We start from the raw sequence: 19,965 nt of genomic DNA on the forward strand, positions 1-19,965 counted from the left end.
AGCAGATGATCTGCTACGCGCACATTTCTCGGGGTGGAACAGCTGCACTTTGATTTTGTTGTATCCGTCATGCATGTCACACCATTTGAACAATTTGTTAATGGTTGAAAAAACACTACGCATCAGATCCAGATCACCCCACTTGAACAAAAATTGCATTTCATACAGATCATGATGCTCGTTAGGCAGGATGACTGCTGACCGTGTGCTGCTGAGCTTTGTCTTGTCTTTACAGCAGAATATGTAAACAGCATCATTCGGCTTCTTATTAGTATGGTCACCTACCACACGGTACCGGACATTCGGAGTTACACCATCCCACTCTGCCGTGTACAAAGGCTCTTCACCGACGTCGTTCAGATCCGCCCAGACAAATTTGTAAAATAGAGACCAGTCTTTTTCAGGAAAAACAACGCACGGATCACCCCCAGGCTGGAACTCTCCGGGCCCATCAGTGTTGTAGAGCATAACAACTCGAGATGGTTTATGAAATTTGTACCCGAATAGACAGTTGCCAGACAACATGAATTCACCCTTAGTCCATTCCGAAATTTCATGGAGAAAATTGGTCAAACGGATATGACCAAAAGGTTTTCTCGGCGCCATAGTCAGACTTTCCATCATCTTGTTGCTCACCCCCTCGTCCGGGGAATTTGGGGGGGATAAAGCGTTCATGCTCATGTAGCTCATATTTCGTCTTTCAGGTCTGGTCTGGGTACAGCACAGAGACCCCATTTATAGGCAATGCTCACGGGTGGGGGGTTGTGGGAGGGATCATGTGACACGATCTGCAATCTTTTTTAGTTAAACTATATATTTTATACACTTTTAAGAGATATTTGTGTCACACGATCTGTGATCTTTTTTAGCATTGTGTGAGAGTGGGTGGGAGGGAACCCTGGATTTCAAAAACATCTGGCACCATCAAAGCCAAAACATCAGACAAACCAATGACATATTTATACACCCTCGGTCAAAGGGGCAAATCATCCATCAAAACAACCTGTCAAAACTTTCTGTCAACCAAATGATCGAACACTCATTAGGGCAAAGGTTAATCCATCAATCCCGGAAACGGGGAGGGCTAGGTCAAAGGTTAATCCATCAACCCCGGAAACCGGGAGGGGGAGGTCAAAGGTTAATACATAACCCCGGAAACAGGAAGGGCAAGGGGAGGGGCAAGGTCAAAGGTCACCATCAATCATTTTGACACAAGCTGTCTGGTAATAACTACTAACATCATCAAGCAAGCATCAGTGTTTGACAATCTATATAAGTACAATTTTATATTACTATATTTTATTTTAATATAATTATATTATAGGCCTAATATATTATTTAATATAACAAAATCATTTAATAAATCATAATATAATAATTAAAAGTATAATTAATATCATTTAATGCGATTAAAATGAGTGAAGAAACCAAAAGACTCATGGTGTATTATCAAAACAAAAAGAAAAGAAAAGAAAAGAAAAGAAAAGAAAAGAAAAGAAAAGAAAAGAAAAGAAAAGAGTGCCCATATTCTGAAAAACAGACCAACAAGTGGTCGTGAGTGACTACACATATCAACAGGTTAAAGACTGTAAGTACAGCACTGCTGACTGAGCTGCATTTACTGCATGCTTACTATCTATGAGAGATGAATTATGGCACAAGCGATAACCGCAACATTCATGTTCAGTTTACAATCATTCCAGATGTTTGACGCTGGAAAATCTCAGTGTTTACTGAGCTCATAGACGTCTACCATGTGCGCAGGACTACAGTAGCACCATCGTCTGCTTACTGGCCTGGACATGAACAGCAAAACACATAACACAGGCTTCGGGTGTGAAACAACGTGTCTTACCTTGCTTCGTATTTGCCCGGAGGTTGACACTTTCCTGATGAGTTTCTGCGGCCCTTCCTGCTCTCCCTCGCTGTCGGATGACTCGTCCACCACCACCACCACCGGCCCGGGTCCCCCGACAGCCCCCACGGCGGGCAGCCCTGAAGGGGTCGCGGCTGGTTTCTCCGGCTCCTGCGGGGAAGAGTCACAGCACTCCGGGTTATGAACGCGTTCAGCCGCTCCCTTCCTCTCCGCCGGGATGCGGGAGCTGAATAACGGCTGGAAAGCGGTTCTCCTGGCCGTCATGCTTTTGCGCTTTTCTGCCCAACCGGCGCCCCACCAGGGATTCACTTAGAGTCTGTTATTTTTAAACGAGCTGCTGTGAAACTTTCCTAGCCGGGTGGTGTGCATTTTCGTGTCTGAACACGAGCGCTGGGTCTCTGACTGCATGAAGGAAGGCAGACGGGGGGCTGAGACGCTCGGAGCGGGAGGAAATCTCTGTAGCAAACCCTAGCGGCGGACGGGTATCTCACAAACTATGGCGAGGGATACAGCAACAGATGTTTCTTCTGTAACATTATACAAAGCCACAACCAGACCGAGTCTCAAAACCTATGAGAGCTGCCAAACAGACTGCAGTTTGGACATTAACGCGTTCCGGAAAACTATCAAGGGGGACACATTCTACCACATTATCATATTTAAGAAATATACAATATCCTATATCTACACATACAGTACATGTAGCCTATGCATATGATGATATAGTGTATTTGTTAGGTTTTCTGGGTCCCTTGTTCAGTTTATTGCATTGGGCCTCCTCGGTAGAAATCTAGGTCCATACATTATATCGCTTGAGACTGTAACCATAGCAACAGTTGGCGGCTCGAGCGCTTTTGTCGGGATGCGAATTGGACACCCACAAAACACTAGCTAAGTAGCTACATAAGTACTGTCTTTATTTGTCACTTTATTGCCCATTTCATGTCCAAATTATATCAATTAAAAGTTTGGTTTATATCGAAAAATATATGCTATACGTGCTATTGTGCGCCGCTTGCGCGAGGCGAACCTCCTCAGATTCGCATGCTACCGGAATTATCGTAGCTAAATACTAGTTTTCCATTTAAAAAGTTGGACATGAACGCCCTCGCACGTAAAAAATTGAATGCGATGAGCTCGTAATCATGACTTCAGAATTGGGAAGTAGAACATTTCCGATAGCACGTGTGAAGGCAGCATTTCAACATAATATTTAGTTTGAATCAAAATGCTAGTTTGTTTAGTCACTTATTCACTTATTGCATTTATATTCACATCAGCACACATTATAATAATAAATAAAAGCCATTATGAAGTAGGCTAAGTAACATTGAGATTTTTATAAATGAAGACTGCTGATCAGTGTAGCAGAACTTACTCTTAAGTTTAAAGGCATCTTTTGTGAATTCAAACTGATGACCAAAACACAAATCCTATTGATTGATTGATTGATTGATTTGATCGATCAGTCTATGTATGCCAGTCATATTTTAAAAACATTTCGCCAGAGCATTTCAATAGTGTCTTATTTAAAACTCTTAAATAAGTCAGCACCAAAAAAACTAATTAGCCTCATTTAATTCCACTATATCTCTATGAAAATGGGTCATTGCGGTTCTCACATTTCCTCTCAGTCCATTGAAACTTTGAATGGAAAAAAAGAGCTACACGCGATGTCACTCACTAAGATAAGATCATTGATTAGTTTGATATTTTACGCTGCAACTTATAATGTCTAAATCAATCCCGTACACAAGTTCACCAGTTTGTAGAGGAATGTAGAACGGAATTCTTCGTAGCGATCTTACTTATCGAGATAATTAAGCCACCGATCAGATCAAGAGCTTGCGAAAATACTACTAAAATCCTTAATCACTGCCTATACATATACATGTAGGGTTATGAAGGATCTCTTTAATAGTATCCGAATAGAAAATGTACTGACCAGCTCTTCCCAGGCAGGGCTGCGAGTATATTGGCAGTCTTCATCTTCCATTATTCTCCTATAGTCCCCACAAATCAAGCGCGACTTTCACTCGTGGAATTGAGCATATGGTTTGAGTGTTAGGCTATTTCCCTTTCTCATCTCCACTCCTCCCTATAGACTACTCTATCAGGGTCTCCCAGAGGCTGAGCCTCTTTCTTTCCACGTGACAAATGTCAAATCCCTATTAAGGAATCGAAGCGCTATCCATGACGTCACGAAACCTGCGTTTTACACATAATCCCACTTTTTAAAGACTCACTAAGACCATGACTTTATTTAAAACCGCGTGCTTTTGTGGTGGTTTCGAAGTTCATTTGAACTCTAGGCTATTCTCTCATATTATCACAAATATTATTTTATTTTGTCAAAGCTCGAATAATTCTTTTTAAAGTCCCCATGAAATCTTTTTTTTTTTGTGGCTTTTATTGTGAATTGTTAGTCTTACTGTTATTTATAAGCTAGTGCGGCTCCAAAACAATGACAAAATCAGAATTTAGAAGATTTAAGCATTCAAAACTTAGCCAGTCTCTCACTTCCGCCATATGGATCAATAATTTTGATGACATCACTCTGCACTTCAGCTTCTCATCAGATTTTCTGTCCAATCAAATGCTCTCTAGAATCTAAAACGTCCTGCAGGCCTACAACATTATAATCAGACTCTGAAGCTGTGGCTGACATCGGTCGTTTCTTCATACATTTACTATTTTCTACATGATGAATGGCACATTGTGCACTATATAGGGGACAGGGAACGATTCAGACAGTGTGTAAATATGCTTTTCGTTGGGGCGAATGAAGTCTGGTTTCATGTCTCACAGTCTGCTACACACAGTCTGCTATACACAGTCTGCTATACACACACAGTCTGCTCCGGTCCGCTCTGGATCATTTGAACTATTTGAATTCTGTACAGAATTCTGTATTTTAAAGCGATATGGAGCAGATTAGAAGGAGTAACGGTTAGAGATTAGGAGAAAAGTGCGGTTTTGCCGAACTCAACCCCAGACAGCAACAGTGTCGGCCCAGATCTGGCCTACCAGATGTGGGCCGGATCTGGGCCGACACTATTGCTGTCTGGGACGGCTCTGGCCGAGCTGTTATATAAACAAACCCGCCCTGTCTTCCTGTTTTAGTGGAAATTATATCAACACATTGAATAATTCTGCGCGTTTCAAGGCACTTCAGTGGGCCTTTAATTGCACTTTTTTTTAATAACAGTATAGCCTACATTAGATTAAATTAGCATATCGAGTCACTAACTTCACATGTACATTTTAATATATAATAGCTAAAATAATATGATTATCTAATACAACAAGACGATGTGTAACCATTCAGCCTAAGACAGAATTTTATTGTATTGCATTTTATTTATTTTAGTTAAGGTTTCACCCTATCTTCGTGCTTATTTATAGATTCGACCCTAGTCAGTTCAAGTAAAACCTAATAGATTACTAAGATCTACGACATTGGTTACCCCAAGCTAAACAGAAGTTATTTTTTTGCGAGTTATTTCTAGAAAACAACGCTCCTTGACAGGTTTTGTAAGTTTGTTTCCCGTGGAACCCATAATGCAGCAGCTTGTTCCACACGGAAGACCTATTCAAACGGACAGTTTCTGTCCTTCACCTAATTCCCTCCGTCTAGATCTGTGCACCGGTGATGTAAACACTCATGACGTGAGCATGATGAAATATCAGTGAATATATAACAGTGTAGCCGATATATTTGTAATTTAACAGCACTTTTTAAAGGGTCGGTATGCATTCGCGTATTTTATTTAAAGGGACAGCAGCAGCTGTTGCTGCGAGAAGGATTCGCCATATATTGGGACCCGTAATGTCAAAAGAAGGTTGGAACTGCAGCGCACATGAGGTCAAACTCCTCAACACCTCATCAGGTACTGATTTCAACAAAGCCAAAGTCTGTTTATCTGCACACAATATGACCCTTCTTGTCTTTATAGTTTGTTATTAAAGAGGTTTGAGGTTAAGCTTTCACTCAAGTATTACATAGATGTTCACTGACAGGTCAAGAGGAGCCCACCAAGGTCTATTTACTCTGTATTCTGTCTTTTGAATACGTTTCTATGTTTACATCCGTCTTTAACGTTTCCATAAATATTGACATTTAAAAAATAAATGTCTGCTCTGTTGACAGTGTTTGTAAATAGAATGTTTCATATCATGTTTGGTTATTTGTTTGCTTTGTTTTTCTATTTAACTGAACTTTTTTTTTTGTCTCCAAAGGTGACACTGTGAAGATTGGCGAGATCTCATATCGACTCAAAACCCCCAGAAATCCAGAACTTGTGCCAGTAAACCACAGTATGTGCTAGTTATAATACACTGCTGTGTGAACTTGAGGAGAATTGACTTCATGCGTCCATTAAATGTCACCAAAACACCAGCTGATTAAAATTCATATTAGGTCTAAGAAAATGTTTAGCATAATTTGTAATGCACATGATGCCACTTTGGTTTGACATGCTGTTGAGATCATTTTCATGCAGTACTTTATTATTGTTTTATTATCCATAAACAAAAATTAAACAATATTAATGTCCCAGCATGTATGCAGGATTTTTAAAGTAAATGTGCACATACCCAATAAATTAACATGTTTTATATACAGTATACAATACCGATCAAAAGTTTGGAAACATTACTATTTTTTAATGTTTTTGAAAGAAGTATCTTAAGCTCATCAAGTTTATTTACAATTTAAAATAATGGTTTGAATATATTTAAAAATATAATTAATTTCTGTGGTGCAAAACTGAATTTTCATCAGTCATTTCTCCAGTCTTTAGTGTCACATGATCCTTCAGAAATCTATCTATCTATCTATCTATCTATCTATCTATCTATCTATCTATCTATCTATCTATCTATCTATCTATCTATCTATCTATCTATCTATCTGTCTGTCTGTCTGTCTGTCTGTCTGTCTGTCTGTACATTCTCTCTCTCTTACCCAAACTTTAAACATTACTAAATATTTTTCAATAACATATTATATATATTTTTTGACAGTGATGGAGGCTTTGCCACAAATCATCACCCAGCACCTTCGCTGGATAATGCAGAAGGACCTTCTTGGACAGGACGTGTTTCTCATTGGTCCTCCTGGTCCTCTACGGCGCTCGATTGCCATGCAGTACCTGGTAATATCAAGTATTACCACTCCCAACCACAACCACCAATACATGCTGAATTTCTACAGAATAAAACACTCTGTCAATTTCATATGAACTATGTTTTTTAGAGTCTTTACTCTTTTTTTCCTTGTTTGCTAGGAGTTAACAAAGCGAGAGGTTGAATATGTTGCCCTGTCCAGAGACACTACTGAGACTGATCTCAAACAGCGCAGAGAGATCCGCTCAGGAACTGCCTTTTATATAGACCAGGCAAGTCAATCTCTTTCACCTTTCACTCATCAGCATTGTTTATTATATATATTATTATACACAAACTCACTAGCCACTTAGCTACAGCTTGCTAATAGCCGGTTTGGATGCCCAGAATTGCCTTAATTCTTTGTGGCATAGATTCAACAAGGTGCTGGAAACATTCCTCAGAGATTTTGGTACATGTGTATTTGGTACATGTTCGCATCACGCATTTGCTGTAGATTTGTGGGCTAAACATCCATGATGTGAATCTCCCGTTCCACCACATCCCATATTGGATTGAGATCTGGTAAATGTGGAGCCCATTTGAGTTTACTGAACTCATTGCCATGTTTGAGATGATTTGCGCTTTGTGACATGTGGGTTATCCTGCTGGAAGTAGCCGTCAGAAGATGATACACTGTGGTCATAAAGGGATGGACATGGTCAGCTACAATACTCAGGTCGGCTGTGGTGTTTAAATGATGCTCAGTTGGTATTAAGGGGCCAAGAAAATATCCAACACACAATTACACAAGCAGCAGCCTGAACTATTGATACAAGGCAGAATAGATCCATGTTTACACCAAATTCTGACCCTAGCATCTGAATGTTGCTGCAGAAATCAAGACTCATCATACCAGACATGTTTTTCCAATCTTCTATTGTCCAATTTTGGTGAGCCCGTGTGAATTGTAACCTCAGTTTCCTGTTCTTAGCTGACAGGAGTGTCACTCGAGTGTCTTCTGCTGCTGGAGCTCTTCTGCTTCAAGGTTTGACGTGTTGTGTGTTCAGAGATGCTCTTCTGCAGACCACAGTTGTAACAAGTGCTTATTTGAGTTACTGTTGTCTTTCTATAAGAAACTGAACTTAAACTTCAGCAGATCGTCTACATGCTTAGTTGCTGCCGTGTGATTGGCTGATTAGATATTTTTGCGTCAACAAGCAGTTGAACAGGTGTACCTAATAAAGTGGTGGTTGAGCGTGTGTATATTTATTATTATATATTATAGTTATATATATATATATATATATATATATATATATATATATATATATATATATATATATAAATGTTGCCTTAGCATACATTTAAAACAGGAGTAAGTTGAAGTGCTAAAATTACTAAAAGTAAAATAAAAATGAATTAAATCTGAATTGAAATATATTTAAAAAATAAATAAAAAAGGCAATATCCCATAACAAAATTGCTAAAACTTAACTTAAAAATTATATTATATATATATTTTTTTTAATCAAAACTGTCTCTGCTGTACTTGAGACATGGGGTGTCTTCAGGTCACAGTCTCATGGTTAATGAAGAAGAAATCCCGCAGGATCTGGCAAATTCTCTTCTTCTCTTCTGAAGTCCAAGTGATCAATTATATCCGCTTATTCAGCTTTGTCTAGTTCCCAGGCATCAAATCATTAGCCACAGCTCTTCTGTTCTGCTCATATAGCCTATATCTAATGAAAGGTTCGCTCAGACCTCAAGTTTCAGTGAGGAAAAGCTGACATGTTGCCATGGAAACCCTCTCTGCATATTTTTAAGTGGTATATAGTCTTAACCTTTGCGATCAGAGTTGTTAGGCCCAGTGCACATGATTCTAAAGCATGTTGATAATTAATTGTGCCTTAAGCAGTGTGTTAAATAGCTTTGGCTTTGCATTAATGCACAGTGCAGTAGTGTGATAGTGTCGCATCAGATCTTATCACTCCTGCTTGTTTTTGCTGTGTGGATTGGTTGATGGGCAGTAGGCATGGACGACTTGTTCAAAAGGTGGGCTGTGTGTGGGGGCTGGTGGTTAACTAGAGCATCGCACTGCTCTCTTGGGCCTTGCGCTCATTTTCAGACCTATATAACAAGCTTTGTGTGTCAGGCAAACACATCCCAGTTGACTTGCCTTTATGTGTGAATGGGAAATGCTTTAGACTATCAATTATTCATAGAGGGTTTTTTCCATCCATCTGATTGAGTGTCTGATTTAATCTATTAGCTACAAGAGTCCATGCTGTATTGAGTATATATGGCTAAAGAACTTTGTCACTGTGTCATTTACATTACAGCACAACCTCAAATAGATTATTGCAGTAGTTACTACAACATAAAACACACATGTTAAAATATAAATATTTATTAAACTTTATTTTATCAAACGCATCCTTTAAAGGCCTCAAAAAAATTCTTGTCATGTTGAAACAGGAAGTTGGGCATAGGCATTATCAAAAAAAAAAAAGAAGAAAAAAACTAGCCAGCCAATAGCTTTTATGTTGCATCACACATTATCTGCTTCTTGCTATTGCTAGTCAATAAAACAAGATTTATTAAATAACTCAAGAGGTAATGCAAACAACGACATAACACTACGGAACCGGACAACTGAAGAGTGCACAAGGAGGAACTTAAATACACAATGGTGATGAACAGCTGTGATGATTGAGTTGGTGTCCATGGAAACAGATGAGTGGTGGGAAACTAATGCTGCGTTCCAGGCAGGTTTTTGAGCACGTAAATCACGACTTCAAACCACGACTCACGACTTTGTCGCGTTCCAGGCCAGTCACGCCAAACTACCTGAGCGCAAGGAATTGTGGTAGCTAGATGTAAACAAACCATTGTTGTTTTGTATGGTTTCGCGGGCTATGTGACATCAGAGCTCGTAACTGGGAGTACATCGATCTAGTACGAGTTCACGGGTGGGAAGTCACGGGTTTGACTGCCGTTCCAGTGCACTTTCACGGGTATAAGGTTGGAAAAAGACGGGTTACAGGTTGCCTGGAACGCGGCATAATGCTGCGTCCCAATTCGCATACTATCCGTCCTAAATAGTATTAAAAAATAGAATTAGTACGTCCCAAATCGTAGTATGTTGAAATGAGTGTTCCAAAGAGACCCGGATGGTCTACTATATCCGGTCAGGATCGATGCACACTCTAACGGCTGATATTGCCCACAACCCATCGCGCGTTGGACGAGGATTCGGTTAGAACTACAAACACGAGTGAAAAGTGTTAAACAACTACAGACATGGAGGACACGCGAGTCCGGTGGTTGTGCAGAGAGGTTTAGATAAAGGGGTTTGAGTGATTAATTATCAGTATCTAACCTGCCGAAAATTGATTTATTCAATGTTGTCCACATTATATTGCATCTGCAGCAGGTTTGTGAACTTTTGCAAAGATACGTTTAGCCATTAACTTTTAAATGCATCATTGCATTCAAATTGCAAACACACGAGGAGAGTCTCCGCATCTGAAAGACCCATGACTGGCAGATGAACATTTCTCTCCGAAATGGTAACAAATGATATTAGATTGAATGGAGGATTTTAACTGTGACGAGAGGATTGACAGGGCAGTTTACGGTGATAGGATGCACGCGACAGAGCTGTCCGTTAAAGATGATGAAGTAGTGTGTCCCAAAGCTTGCTTACTCTTTTGATATACACTCAAAAGTATGTACTTCTTTTTCACAAAAAGAGTACATACTTTTAGGGCGTAGTAGTATAAGTAGCCGAATTGGGACCAAGGGGGTAATCCATCGACCGGAAGTTGAAGCCGGCCGGGTCCCGCCATCTTGTAGCAGAACTTCACTTGCGTTAGCATTTCCATTGACTCCCATTCATTTTGGCGTCACTTTGACAGCGAATAACTTTACATCTGAGGCGTTTAAAGACTCCATTTGTCCATTATTTATTTCTAAAGAAACACGACAATGTATACAGAGCTCCATTACCTTCTATGTTACATTATGGCCCCGTAGAAACAGATATTGTAAAAATAGGCTAACGATTGCGTCATAACCACTCGACTCTCTGTCGCGCATGTACAGAAATTACCGTACAGACAGGAGGAGAAGCTCGCAGGCAATCGGGGGGACGTCCCGTTAAGGGAGAAGCTCATAGATAATGAGTCCATAAAAGCAACGGAATACTTACTCCTGCTCACTCACGCCAAAGAACTCTTTGCTCAAGTTCCCCGTCTCTGCAAGATTAACGTTGGCAATTTTCACGCACAGCTACTAGAAGATTAACGCCTGTCAGACAGGTTGCTCACGTCATCAAGCTTAGTTTGAGTCAGTTTGAGTCGGTTTGAGTCTGCGTGTCAGGAACGGAAGTGCTCAAAAATCGCTAAAAATGGGCTTCAACTGATTTCCAATGAGATGGCTCTGTCCACTTCTTATACTGTCTATGATTGGGACGCAGCCTAAGACAAAGGAAACAGGAAACTGACAGTGAACAAACTAAAAGTTCATGAAAATGAAACTAACACAACATAATTGTGACAGACTAAAGCCATATTTTTGGTTTATTTTATTATTAAATTTTTTTTTACAGCATTATTTTAGCATTATTTAGATATTATTGTAGTATTTATTAATGTTTTGAATCAGCATTTATTTTTATATTTTCAGGTCATATATTCAAGGCAACATTTCAAATGTTTTGTCTTTATTTTAAGTTACTTTTTCTGTTTAATTCAGCTGTATTCCAATTAACAAAAAATGTTTTTTTATATATTGACAGCATCAAAAATGGAACTATCCTTTTTGTAAGGAATAATTGACAAAAGGCAGTTGAATTATAAAAAAAAATGCATACCTGAGGTGGTAAAGTTGCCACGACTTGCGTAGCGTTTCTAAAAGCCTAGCTGTAAGTTTAACTGCTTCAAGAACAGCGACGTTACTACCCCGCCGCAGGGAAATGATATGTAGCTTTTCAGTTGCAAAACTATGTTACTGTTAAAGTCACGAGACAGCGCTGACAACAAGTTTGTTTGTGTATGTTTCCATGTGTGTGTCTGTACTACTGTGTGAGTTTGCATGGGAAAGAGAGCGGGAGTGTGCTTTACATAGATAATACAAGGTAATTTAGTTGGAAAAACATGGAAATAGTTTGTAATATTTATCCTGCTGTCTGTTAGATTTATTTGCTTGGTCAGTGTCATTGTGGGTTTTAGTTCTTTTGCTGTTGTAGGCTATAAGGACCTTTTGAACTAACTGAAATCATTTGGCGAAAAGTGATATGGAACTGGTCGAGACCTGCCCTGACCTACTTAAGCTGTGAGTTTCCTGGAAAATAATTGTACACCGTAGAATGTTCATCAACCAATCAGAATTGTCAGAGCCGATAGCCTAATTGGCAGTGCTGTGACATGTAGTGACCTATGGCTAAGCCACGCCCTCAAACGCGATGAGCCAATCAGTGCGCATAGCTAACCCAATACACTCGGACATTCTCTGCTTCCACGTCCATTGAAATGCATTGCAGTTAGTCAGTTTTCATTCGTTTTTATATGTTTCTTCTTGTCATGATTTTAAGTTTAAAATGGTCAAATGGTGTGCATGGGGCACATGCAACTCCGACACTCGGTATCCCGAGAGGCTGGGCGACGGTGTGTATTTTTTACCCTTTCCCAAGCCACATCTCATCCGAGATAAGTCGTATCTGCTCTGGATTAAGTTATGCGGTAACGTTAGACCACAACACCAACTAAACGTGGATAAATTAAACAAGAATTAAACAAGGATGTCTACATCTGTTCTAAGTCAACAACGTATTTGAAGTTTTGAACGTTATCTTTAACATCTCTAACGTAACGTTAGCTTCTAGCTGTGTTGTACATCATGTCACTTAGCTTCATTAACGTATATAAACGTATGTAAATAACCGAGATAACAAATGTTAGCAATGTTGTGCTGAAAGATTCATGTAAATACTGCAGTGCATGAACAATGCTGATCCTCTATCTTGTTGTCTGAGATGGTGATGGCAACGAGATGCCGTTTATCACGTTTACACTGTGACCTGTACATTTTTGCCTGGAGCTGAAGCTTTTCATCGACCTTCTCAACAATAAAATTATTAATATAACCCTCCAATGCATAGTTAATGCCCTTTTAGTGACTTCGAGATGATATATAATCTTTCTTTCTCCAAAAATCATCAATTGCCTCCCGTGAAATGTCTCCTACTGTGACAGCGCCTGTCACCGAATGTTGACTGTTTATCCGAGTGAGTGGAGGGGGCGTGGCTTAGCCATAGGTAAATTGCGCTTTGGGCGACCCGAGTTGGAATCACGGCTTGAGGTCCTTTCCTGATCCCACCCCCCTCTCTTTCCCACTTTGTTTCCTGTCCTCTCTCCAACTGAATAAAGGCAAAAATGCCAAAGAAATACATCTTACAACAAAAAAACAATCAAAATCAAACATTCAACATACCATATGTTCTGCTCTTCTTCATTATTCCACCACCGACCAATTGGGCATCATTGTGTAGGAAGACAAGGAAAACTCTTTCCTGCTTGGCTTTATTTTGTGTCTCTTGTTGGGGTCAAGCGGGTCAAAATGCACTTAGCTTGACAGCTATTTACAATTTGCTGTCTCATTGACAAACGCACTGGTTTGTGGTTTTAACTAGTCTCTCTAGTCTGCGTCACAGACATTTCTAGCAATTATGTGATTATGGCATCCAGAATGGATTGGGTCCTGTGCTAAATTTGGACCATCTGGCTACATATTTATAGGCCCTGTTCCCACACAATCAGGCATATATTTACATGTTAACCTAATTATATGGCGACTTGTTTTGTGGTCATCAGAGTAGCCCAGAATTTCCTGCCTTTGACGTCAATGCCGTTTGATTCCTATACACATATGTTTGCATGGTTGCATCTTCATAACAGACAAGATTTAGAGATTCAACCCACAAATGGGGCAAGATCTTTAAAAAAACTGTATGTTTCTAAAATAGAAGTGAACTGCTCTGTGAAGTGGGTGAAATGACTGATGAACACTCTCTTAAACTGTGCAGATAGGAATTTCTCCTAGAGACAGAACAGTGTCACAGAAAGTCTTTCTGCTTTGCTGTTTAAAACAGGGTTCCTATGTAGAATGGAATTAGTTTTTAGTCATTTCCAAATCTGAAAAAAAAGAGACAAAGTCTGGAAAAATATTTGTGTTCTGAGACTATTGGCTGGGTTTTGTGACGTCAGAAACACCAGCGTCTTTGAAACTGTCTTTGGTTCACTGCAGTTTTAAGGAGAAAATACTCAGCAATGGTGTTGACTTATGAATTTGCACATGATTTTGTCCTAAAGCATATAAAAACACCACGCTGACATACAAAGAACATTAAAAAATTGATTAAAAAACGCATTTAATATTTAAAATGTATGCAGTCAGTGAAAATGAGAATGTGTATCAAACATAACCCTGTATTTTAGCATTGCAGTTTTAATAAAATTCTGCACATTTAACTCTAGATTTGATGTTAATTTATTTGTATGAGCTACAGTACCTTGCTACAATATTCCTACTTTTCAAACATTCATATTAGACAGTATTGTGCTCTGGAACAGTAACTTGAAGGTGGTTGTACCAGAGAATTAGTCTGAGCTCATATTCCTGCCCCTATTCTGCACATGGATGTCATCTAAGCCCTGTTTAATCTTAAATTGCATCACTTCCTGCAAGGTTCCTCCTAGGCCTGTCGCGATAGTCGATAAATCAATTAATCGCACGATAAAAAAAATAAGCTCGATTATTTTTACGGACGCGATAATTTCCATTTGCATGCTTGTTTGTTTTCCTCGTGTCTCTCTCTCTCTCTCTCTCTACCAAAGAGACTGGATGACAACTCTCGGTTTCTTAGCATGAACTAGAGCTTAGATTCTCTGCCCGAGCCCGAGCCCGAACTTGACCCGACCCGGCCCGACACTATCCTCGGGCCGGGCCCTTGATCTAGAGACGTGCACTCCCAACGCAATAGAGTACGGCGCGGCACTAGATTTGATGGCCGGGCGCGGGCGGTTATGCACTCACTCTGTGTGTGCGGGCTGCGGGAGAATAAAACGATTCGCGGGACTCCCGCAAACTAGAAATATCTATGAATAAAACATATAAAAACGAATAGATTTTTATTCATTTGTTGCAGAAAAGCATCAAGAACAACTAAAACAAAACGATTTACAGGCCAGAGTTTCTATTCATAACATGTTTGCAGCGATGAGCGATGTAGCCAATCACAGACATATGTGTTGACTTCTTGAACGCAATGGCCAATCAGAAGCATTTAAGATAGACTCCCCTCACCGCTCAAAACTGACTTTTTGTTCAGTGCTGAATTCTGTATGCTGGCAAATCCTCGAATTATAACAAACAAAGTGTGGATATTATGAAAGATTTATTGTGCAGTCAGCTTCATTGATAATAACAGAGATGTGTGAGATCGCGATGAACTGTCTGCTTTTTAGGAATTATTAAGCGAGCGCACTTTGCGCACATTCATTCATGCCAAACCATGCACGCAGTAGCTGCTTGCTTTTATGTTAAATTAACACTGGTTTGTGTGTTAATGCTTTAATAACAAATCATTTAGGGTAGGGTCGGGTTTTGTTTACATCCATTTTATTTATTGTTTTTGGTATTTATTCAAGTGCATTTTTTGTTAGCAGAGACATTGCTTTTATTGTTTTTGGTTGTTTTGTTCATTTATTGTGGATATTTAAAATGTTTCCATTTTCAGTGTTAAATAGTCTTTAGAAATAAAAGTTTATTGATCTTTGAAAAGGTGTACCTGCATTATTATGCCATTATCATTATTTTAGATGTAAATGGTCTCGGAACGACAATATTATCGTTTATCGCAATAATTTCTTGGACAATTTATCGTCCAGCAAAATTTGTTATCGTGACAGGCCTACATGTTCCTGTCCTTTCTGCCTCTGTCAGTGTGCTGTCCGAGCTGCTACCGAGGGTCGGATTCTGGTGTTGGAGGGGCTGGAGAAGGCAGAGAGGAATGTGTTGCCAGTTCTCAATAACCTGCTTGAGAATCGAGAGATGCAGCTGGAAGATGGACGCTTCCTCATGTCAGCACAGCGCTACGACAAACTCCTGGAGGTGAGGACAACCCTACAGGATCTGTCCTGTGACTGATGCTTCATGAAAGAGACGTCGATAACACTTTACAACAACTTAACATTTACATTGTCATTATGCAGTACATACGCAAACCACAACATTAACGTTTTGTAACACCTGGTGGCTCAATTATAAACATTTACTAGTTTTATATATATATATATATATTTACCATATGTATATAATTTTGTTTTTGTTTGTTTTAATTGGCCAAGAAATTGTGATTTATTTTATATTTTATTTTAATGTTTTGTTTTATTTATTTATTTATTCCAAGAAATTGTGACTTATTTTATATTTTATTTTAATGTTTTGCTTTGTTTTTATTTATTTATTTATTTATTTATTTTTAAATATAATAAAATAATTTCATTATTAAATTTTTATTTTATTTTATTAAAAAATAATAAAATACAATTATTTTATTTTATATTATCTTATTTTCAAAATATACTATGTAAATAACGTTTTATTTACCTGTCTCTACTGTTTGCTATGCTTGTGTTGGCCTGATAGGAGCACACTAAAGAGGAGATGGACGCATGGAAGATTGTTCGTGTGAGTGAGGATTTTCGAGTCATTGCTCTCGGCCTGCCGGTCCCCCGATACAAAGGAAACCCACTGGATCCTCCGCTTCGCTCCCGCTTCCAGGCCAGAGACATCTACTACCTTCCCTTCAAGGTGCTACATGCGTTATGAATTAATCCTGCATTTGATAGATGTGTATTACCAAAAGTGTCCTAAGGTTTTTTTTTGTTTTGTTGTTTGTTTTTTAAAGGACCAGCTAGAGCATCTGTACAGAATTGGACCAAATGTGCCTCCTGAAAGGTACAGCACTTTTCAGACATGGATTTTTCATTGGCTATGTTGCAAACTGAATGTTGAAACAATTTCCCTCCATCTTAGGGTTTCCCAGCTCTTGTCTTTCGCCACTACTCTTTGTTCTCAAGAGTCTGCCAGCTTAAACCTGCCTGATTTCCCTGTGGACAATCTCCCATCAGCCCTCACAGTTCTGGTGAGTAGCAGATCGCGTGAAGTATTATACATAACAGTTAAGGGGGAAGTGTGACATTTCTGGAATTCTGAAAACAAGGCTAATTTTAAAATGTTTGACATTAAGAACAATTATTGTTGTGATGTGATTGTTCTGAAATCTAATTTATAGGCAAGGCAGTACTATGCACTTTATTGACATCTATGGTTCCATGAAAAACCTTTAACATCCATGGAACCTTTCCATGCCACAAAAGGATCTTTATGGTGGAAAAAGGGTTATTTTAGATTGTTAAAGTATTCTTTGCACTAAGATTTTTTTTTCTTCTTTTATTTAAGAACTGTTAATTGTAAGAACCTTTATTTTTAAGTGTGCAGGGACAAGAACTGTTGTTCCAGATTATATATGAGTCTCATATGAGTAAATGAGAAGCAGGATTCTGGACCTTTGATTATGCTAGTGGAAAAGGTATACGAGCACCAATCTACTTTGTCACAAAACGTCACAGTTGACGATAAGGGTTTTAAGCATTCCCGTACATTCCAGGTACATCACATTCATTGTGTAGATATTGTTGAAGGTCATTTGTATCTATTGCAGAACCGGTTCCCCATGCTGTCAGCGCAGCAGCTGGTCCAGAGGCTTTACCCATACCAGGCCATGCTGGGGAAGGAAGGCCGCACCGCCGTAGAAGGGGTGCTCAGTGTAAGGTCCTTTCTCACTCTTACCCAAAATAATAATAATAATAATGGGGTTGTGTAGCCTAGTAGCTTAAAATCTGAGCTGTAAACTGGTGTATACACATATACAGCTTGAATACTGTATGTATTCAGTTATCACTAATAGAGACTCTCTTCTCAGAGGTTTGAATTGACTGATGAGAGCACAAAGCCTTCTCCGACTGCAGTGGTGAACGTTGAGATTTTGAGTGGAGATCATGCAGAACAGGCAGCCGTCACGCTCAACATCGCCAACCAGAACACCACCTTTCAGGTCAGGACACAGCGATGGTGGTAAAGTGCTGTTTTAGGGAAATATCTCTTGAATTACAGTGTTGCCAAAAGTACTGACTTGACAGTGAAAAATGTGACGCTTTGACACTGTTGAGCGGAATCGTAATCACCTCTGATTGGCCATTTTGTTCACGTGCCCATCGGATATGTCTGTGATTGGCTACAATGATCAACGATCAACCGCTCCCGTGTGTATCTGTAAGCGCACGGTGAAGAGTGTCATTGATGTAGATTTATAACATGTTTTTGAAGCGCTGATCTTTGTAGCCAATCACAGACATATTTGATGAGTGCGTGAGTACAATGGGCAATCAGAGGTGTTTACGATTCCGCTCATAGCGTCACATTTTTAAAATTTCAGTACCGACTTGGTACCGAAGTCGCTACTAAAGTAATAAAACTAACTGATGGCATCCACAGGGTCAGCCACGTGTCACTGTAGCTAAGAGCTATAAGATAATGCTTTATTTGGAAATGTGAATTAGATGAACCATTTCTTCCCTCGAAAGGAAATGCTGTGGTTTCTCGTCAGGTTCCTTCTGGGACGCGGCCGATTCGCCCACCCAACAGCAGTCCCGCGTTCATCGGCACCCCCACACACGACCGCCTGCTGGCTGAGATGATGCAGTCCCACCTCGTCAAAGACATGTGTCTGATCGGAGCCAAGGTACACAGGCAACTTCCTGTGGCCACCCTCTTGGAGCAAATGCACTATGAACTAGAAAGTTGATGTGTGTCGAACAAGAACAATAGCTCACTATTCACACTGCCTGTTAAGGTAATGCAGGAAGATCATCAGGGTCTTCTGTGTGTGCGTCATGGGTTGTGTTCTTATTTAAGAGGTTCTGAGTAAGATTAGATCAGATGAACAATGTAAATCATATGCTCGTGTAGCCTTGTGGTTTGGCTAATGCCGTTTCTTTTTTTCTTCTTTTTTCAGGGTTGTGGCAAATCCATGATTGCGAGAGAGTTTGCTGAAATGCTGGGCTACAGCATTGAACCAATTATGCTTTATCAGGTAATGTCTACGCATGAGAAAATAATAAAAACTAATCAGTCCCAAGAAGACAAATTGGTAACATTTGTTTAGAGGAATATGTTCTGGGGTCAATACAAGTTTCAAGTTAAGCTCTATGCGACAGATGCTATCAATTACAACAGAAAAGGGTTGTGAATCTTATTTCAGCTGTTGACAAAATCGTAGTTTAATTTATTCTACCGGTAGACGATCTGTTATTTTCTGGGGTATTGTGTCACAAACGCTGTCAGTAGAACTTAACTTGTATTGATCCTAAAATGTTACTTTAAAGGGATAGTTTACCCAAAAATGAAAACGAGCCCATGATTTACTCACCCTCAAGTCATCCTAGATGTACACATATGACATTTTTCTTTCAGACGAATTCAATTGGAGTTATATTAAAAAATGTCCAGGCTCTTCCAAGCTTTACAATGGCAGTGAATGGCTGTTTCTGTTTTGAAGTCCATAAAAGTGCATCTATCCATCATAAAAATTCTCCACACGGCTCCGGGGAGTTAATAAAGCCCTTCTCAAGTGAAGTGATGCGTTTGTGTAAGAAAAATATTCACATTTAAAACTTTAGAAAGTAAAATAACTAGCTTCCAGCCAAACGAACATACGGATTCGACTTAAGTCCAAACGCAACTTATGCGAGTAATGCGACGTACTGCTGATATTTACGCTACGCCATGACGCACTACGCTACTTCCCACGTCACAAGTTGCGCAAGTAGTATGTTCGTTTGGCCGCAAGCTAGAAT

General features: G+C 39.4%; 2 protein-coding genes across 7 annotated transcripts in view; one reads left to right on the forward strand and one right to left on the reverse strand.

The window, feature by feature from the left end:
• The window catches only part of dgkh (diacylglycerol kinase, eta), a 103,885-nt gene extending 99,880 nt beyond the window's left edge, over positions 1-4,005 (reverse strand). Inside the window, exons 1-2 of one of the 5 annotated variants that reach the window (XM_056252180.1) lie at positions 3,822-4,005; positions 1,856-2,026 (exon numbers count right to left, since the gene is read on the reverse strand). In XM_056252180.1, the coding sequence (XP_056108155.1) occupies positions 1,856-2,026; positions 3,822-3,872 (222 nt within the window). In that variant the 5' untranslated portion in view covers positions 3,873-4,005. Of the gene's footprint in view, positions 1-1,855; positions 2,365-3,821 lie in introns of those variants that run through there. The other 4 variants (XM_056252178.1, XM_056252182.1, XM_056252181.1 and 1 more) reach the window with 4 other exon arrangements.
• A 1,413-nt stretch (positions 4,006-5,418) lies between these two features.
• The window catches only part of vwa8 (von Willebrand factor A domain containing 8), a 120,221-nt gene continuing 105,674 nt past the window's right edge, over positions 5,419-19,965 (forward strand). Inside the window, exons 1-12 of one of the 2 annotated variants that reach the window (XR_008807199.1) lie at positions 5,419-5,766; positions 6,116-6,193; positions 6,902-7,032; positions 7,165-7,275; positions 15,989-16,156; positions 16,694-16,858; positions 16,956-17,005; positions 17,084-17,192; positions 17,772-17,876; positions 18,033-18,164; positions 18,717-18,851; positions 19,125-19,202. Coding sequence is in view for 1 of the 2 variants with exons in the window: in XM_056252183.1 (XP_056108158.1) it covers positions 5,628-5,766; positions 6,116-6,193; positions 6,902-7,032; positions 7,165-7,275; positions 15,989-16,156; positions 16,694-16,858; positions 16,956-17,005; positions 17,084-17,192; positions 17,772-17,876; positions 18,033-18,164; positions 18,717-18,851; positions 19,125-19,202 (1,401 nt within the window). In the remaining variant the exon portion in view is untranslated. The remainder of the gene's footprint in view (positions 5,767-6,115; positions 6,194-6,901; positions 7,033-7,164; positions 7,276-15,988; positions 16,157-16,693; positions 16,859-16,955; positions 17,006-17,083; positions 17,193-17,771; positions 17,877-18,032; positions 18,165-18,716; positions 18,852-19,124; positions 19,203-19,965) is intronic. The other variant, XM_056252183.1, reaches the window with a different exon arrangement.

This window comes from Rhinichthys klamathensis, unplaced genomic scaffold, assembly GCF_029890125.1.
Source record: "Rhinichthys klamathensis goyatoka isolate OS25496 unplaced genomic scaffold, OSU_Roscu_1.1 h1tg000093l_1, whole genome shotgun sequence".
NCBI classification, from domain to species: domain Eukaryota; kingdom Metazoa; phylum Chordata; class Actinopteri; order Cypriniformes; family Leuciscidae; genus Rhinichthys; species Rhinichthys klamathensis.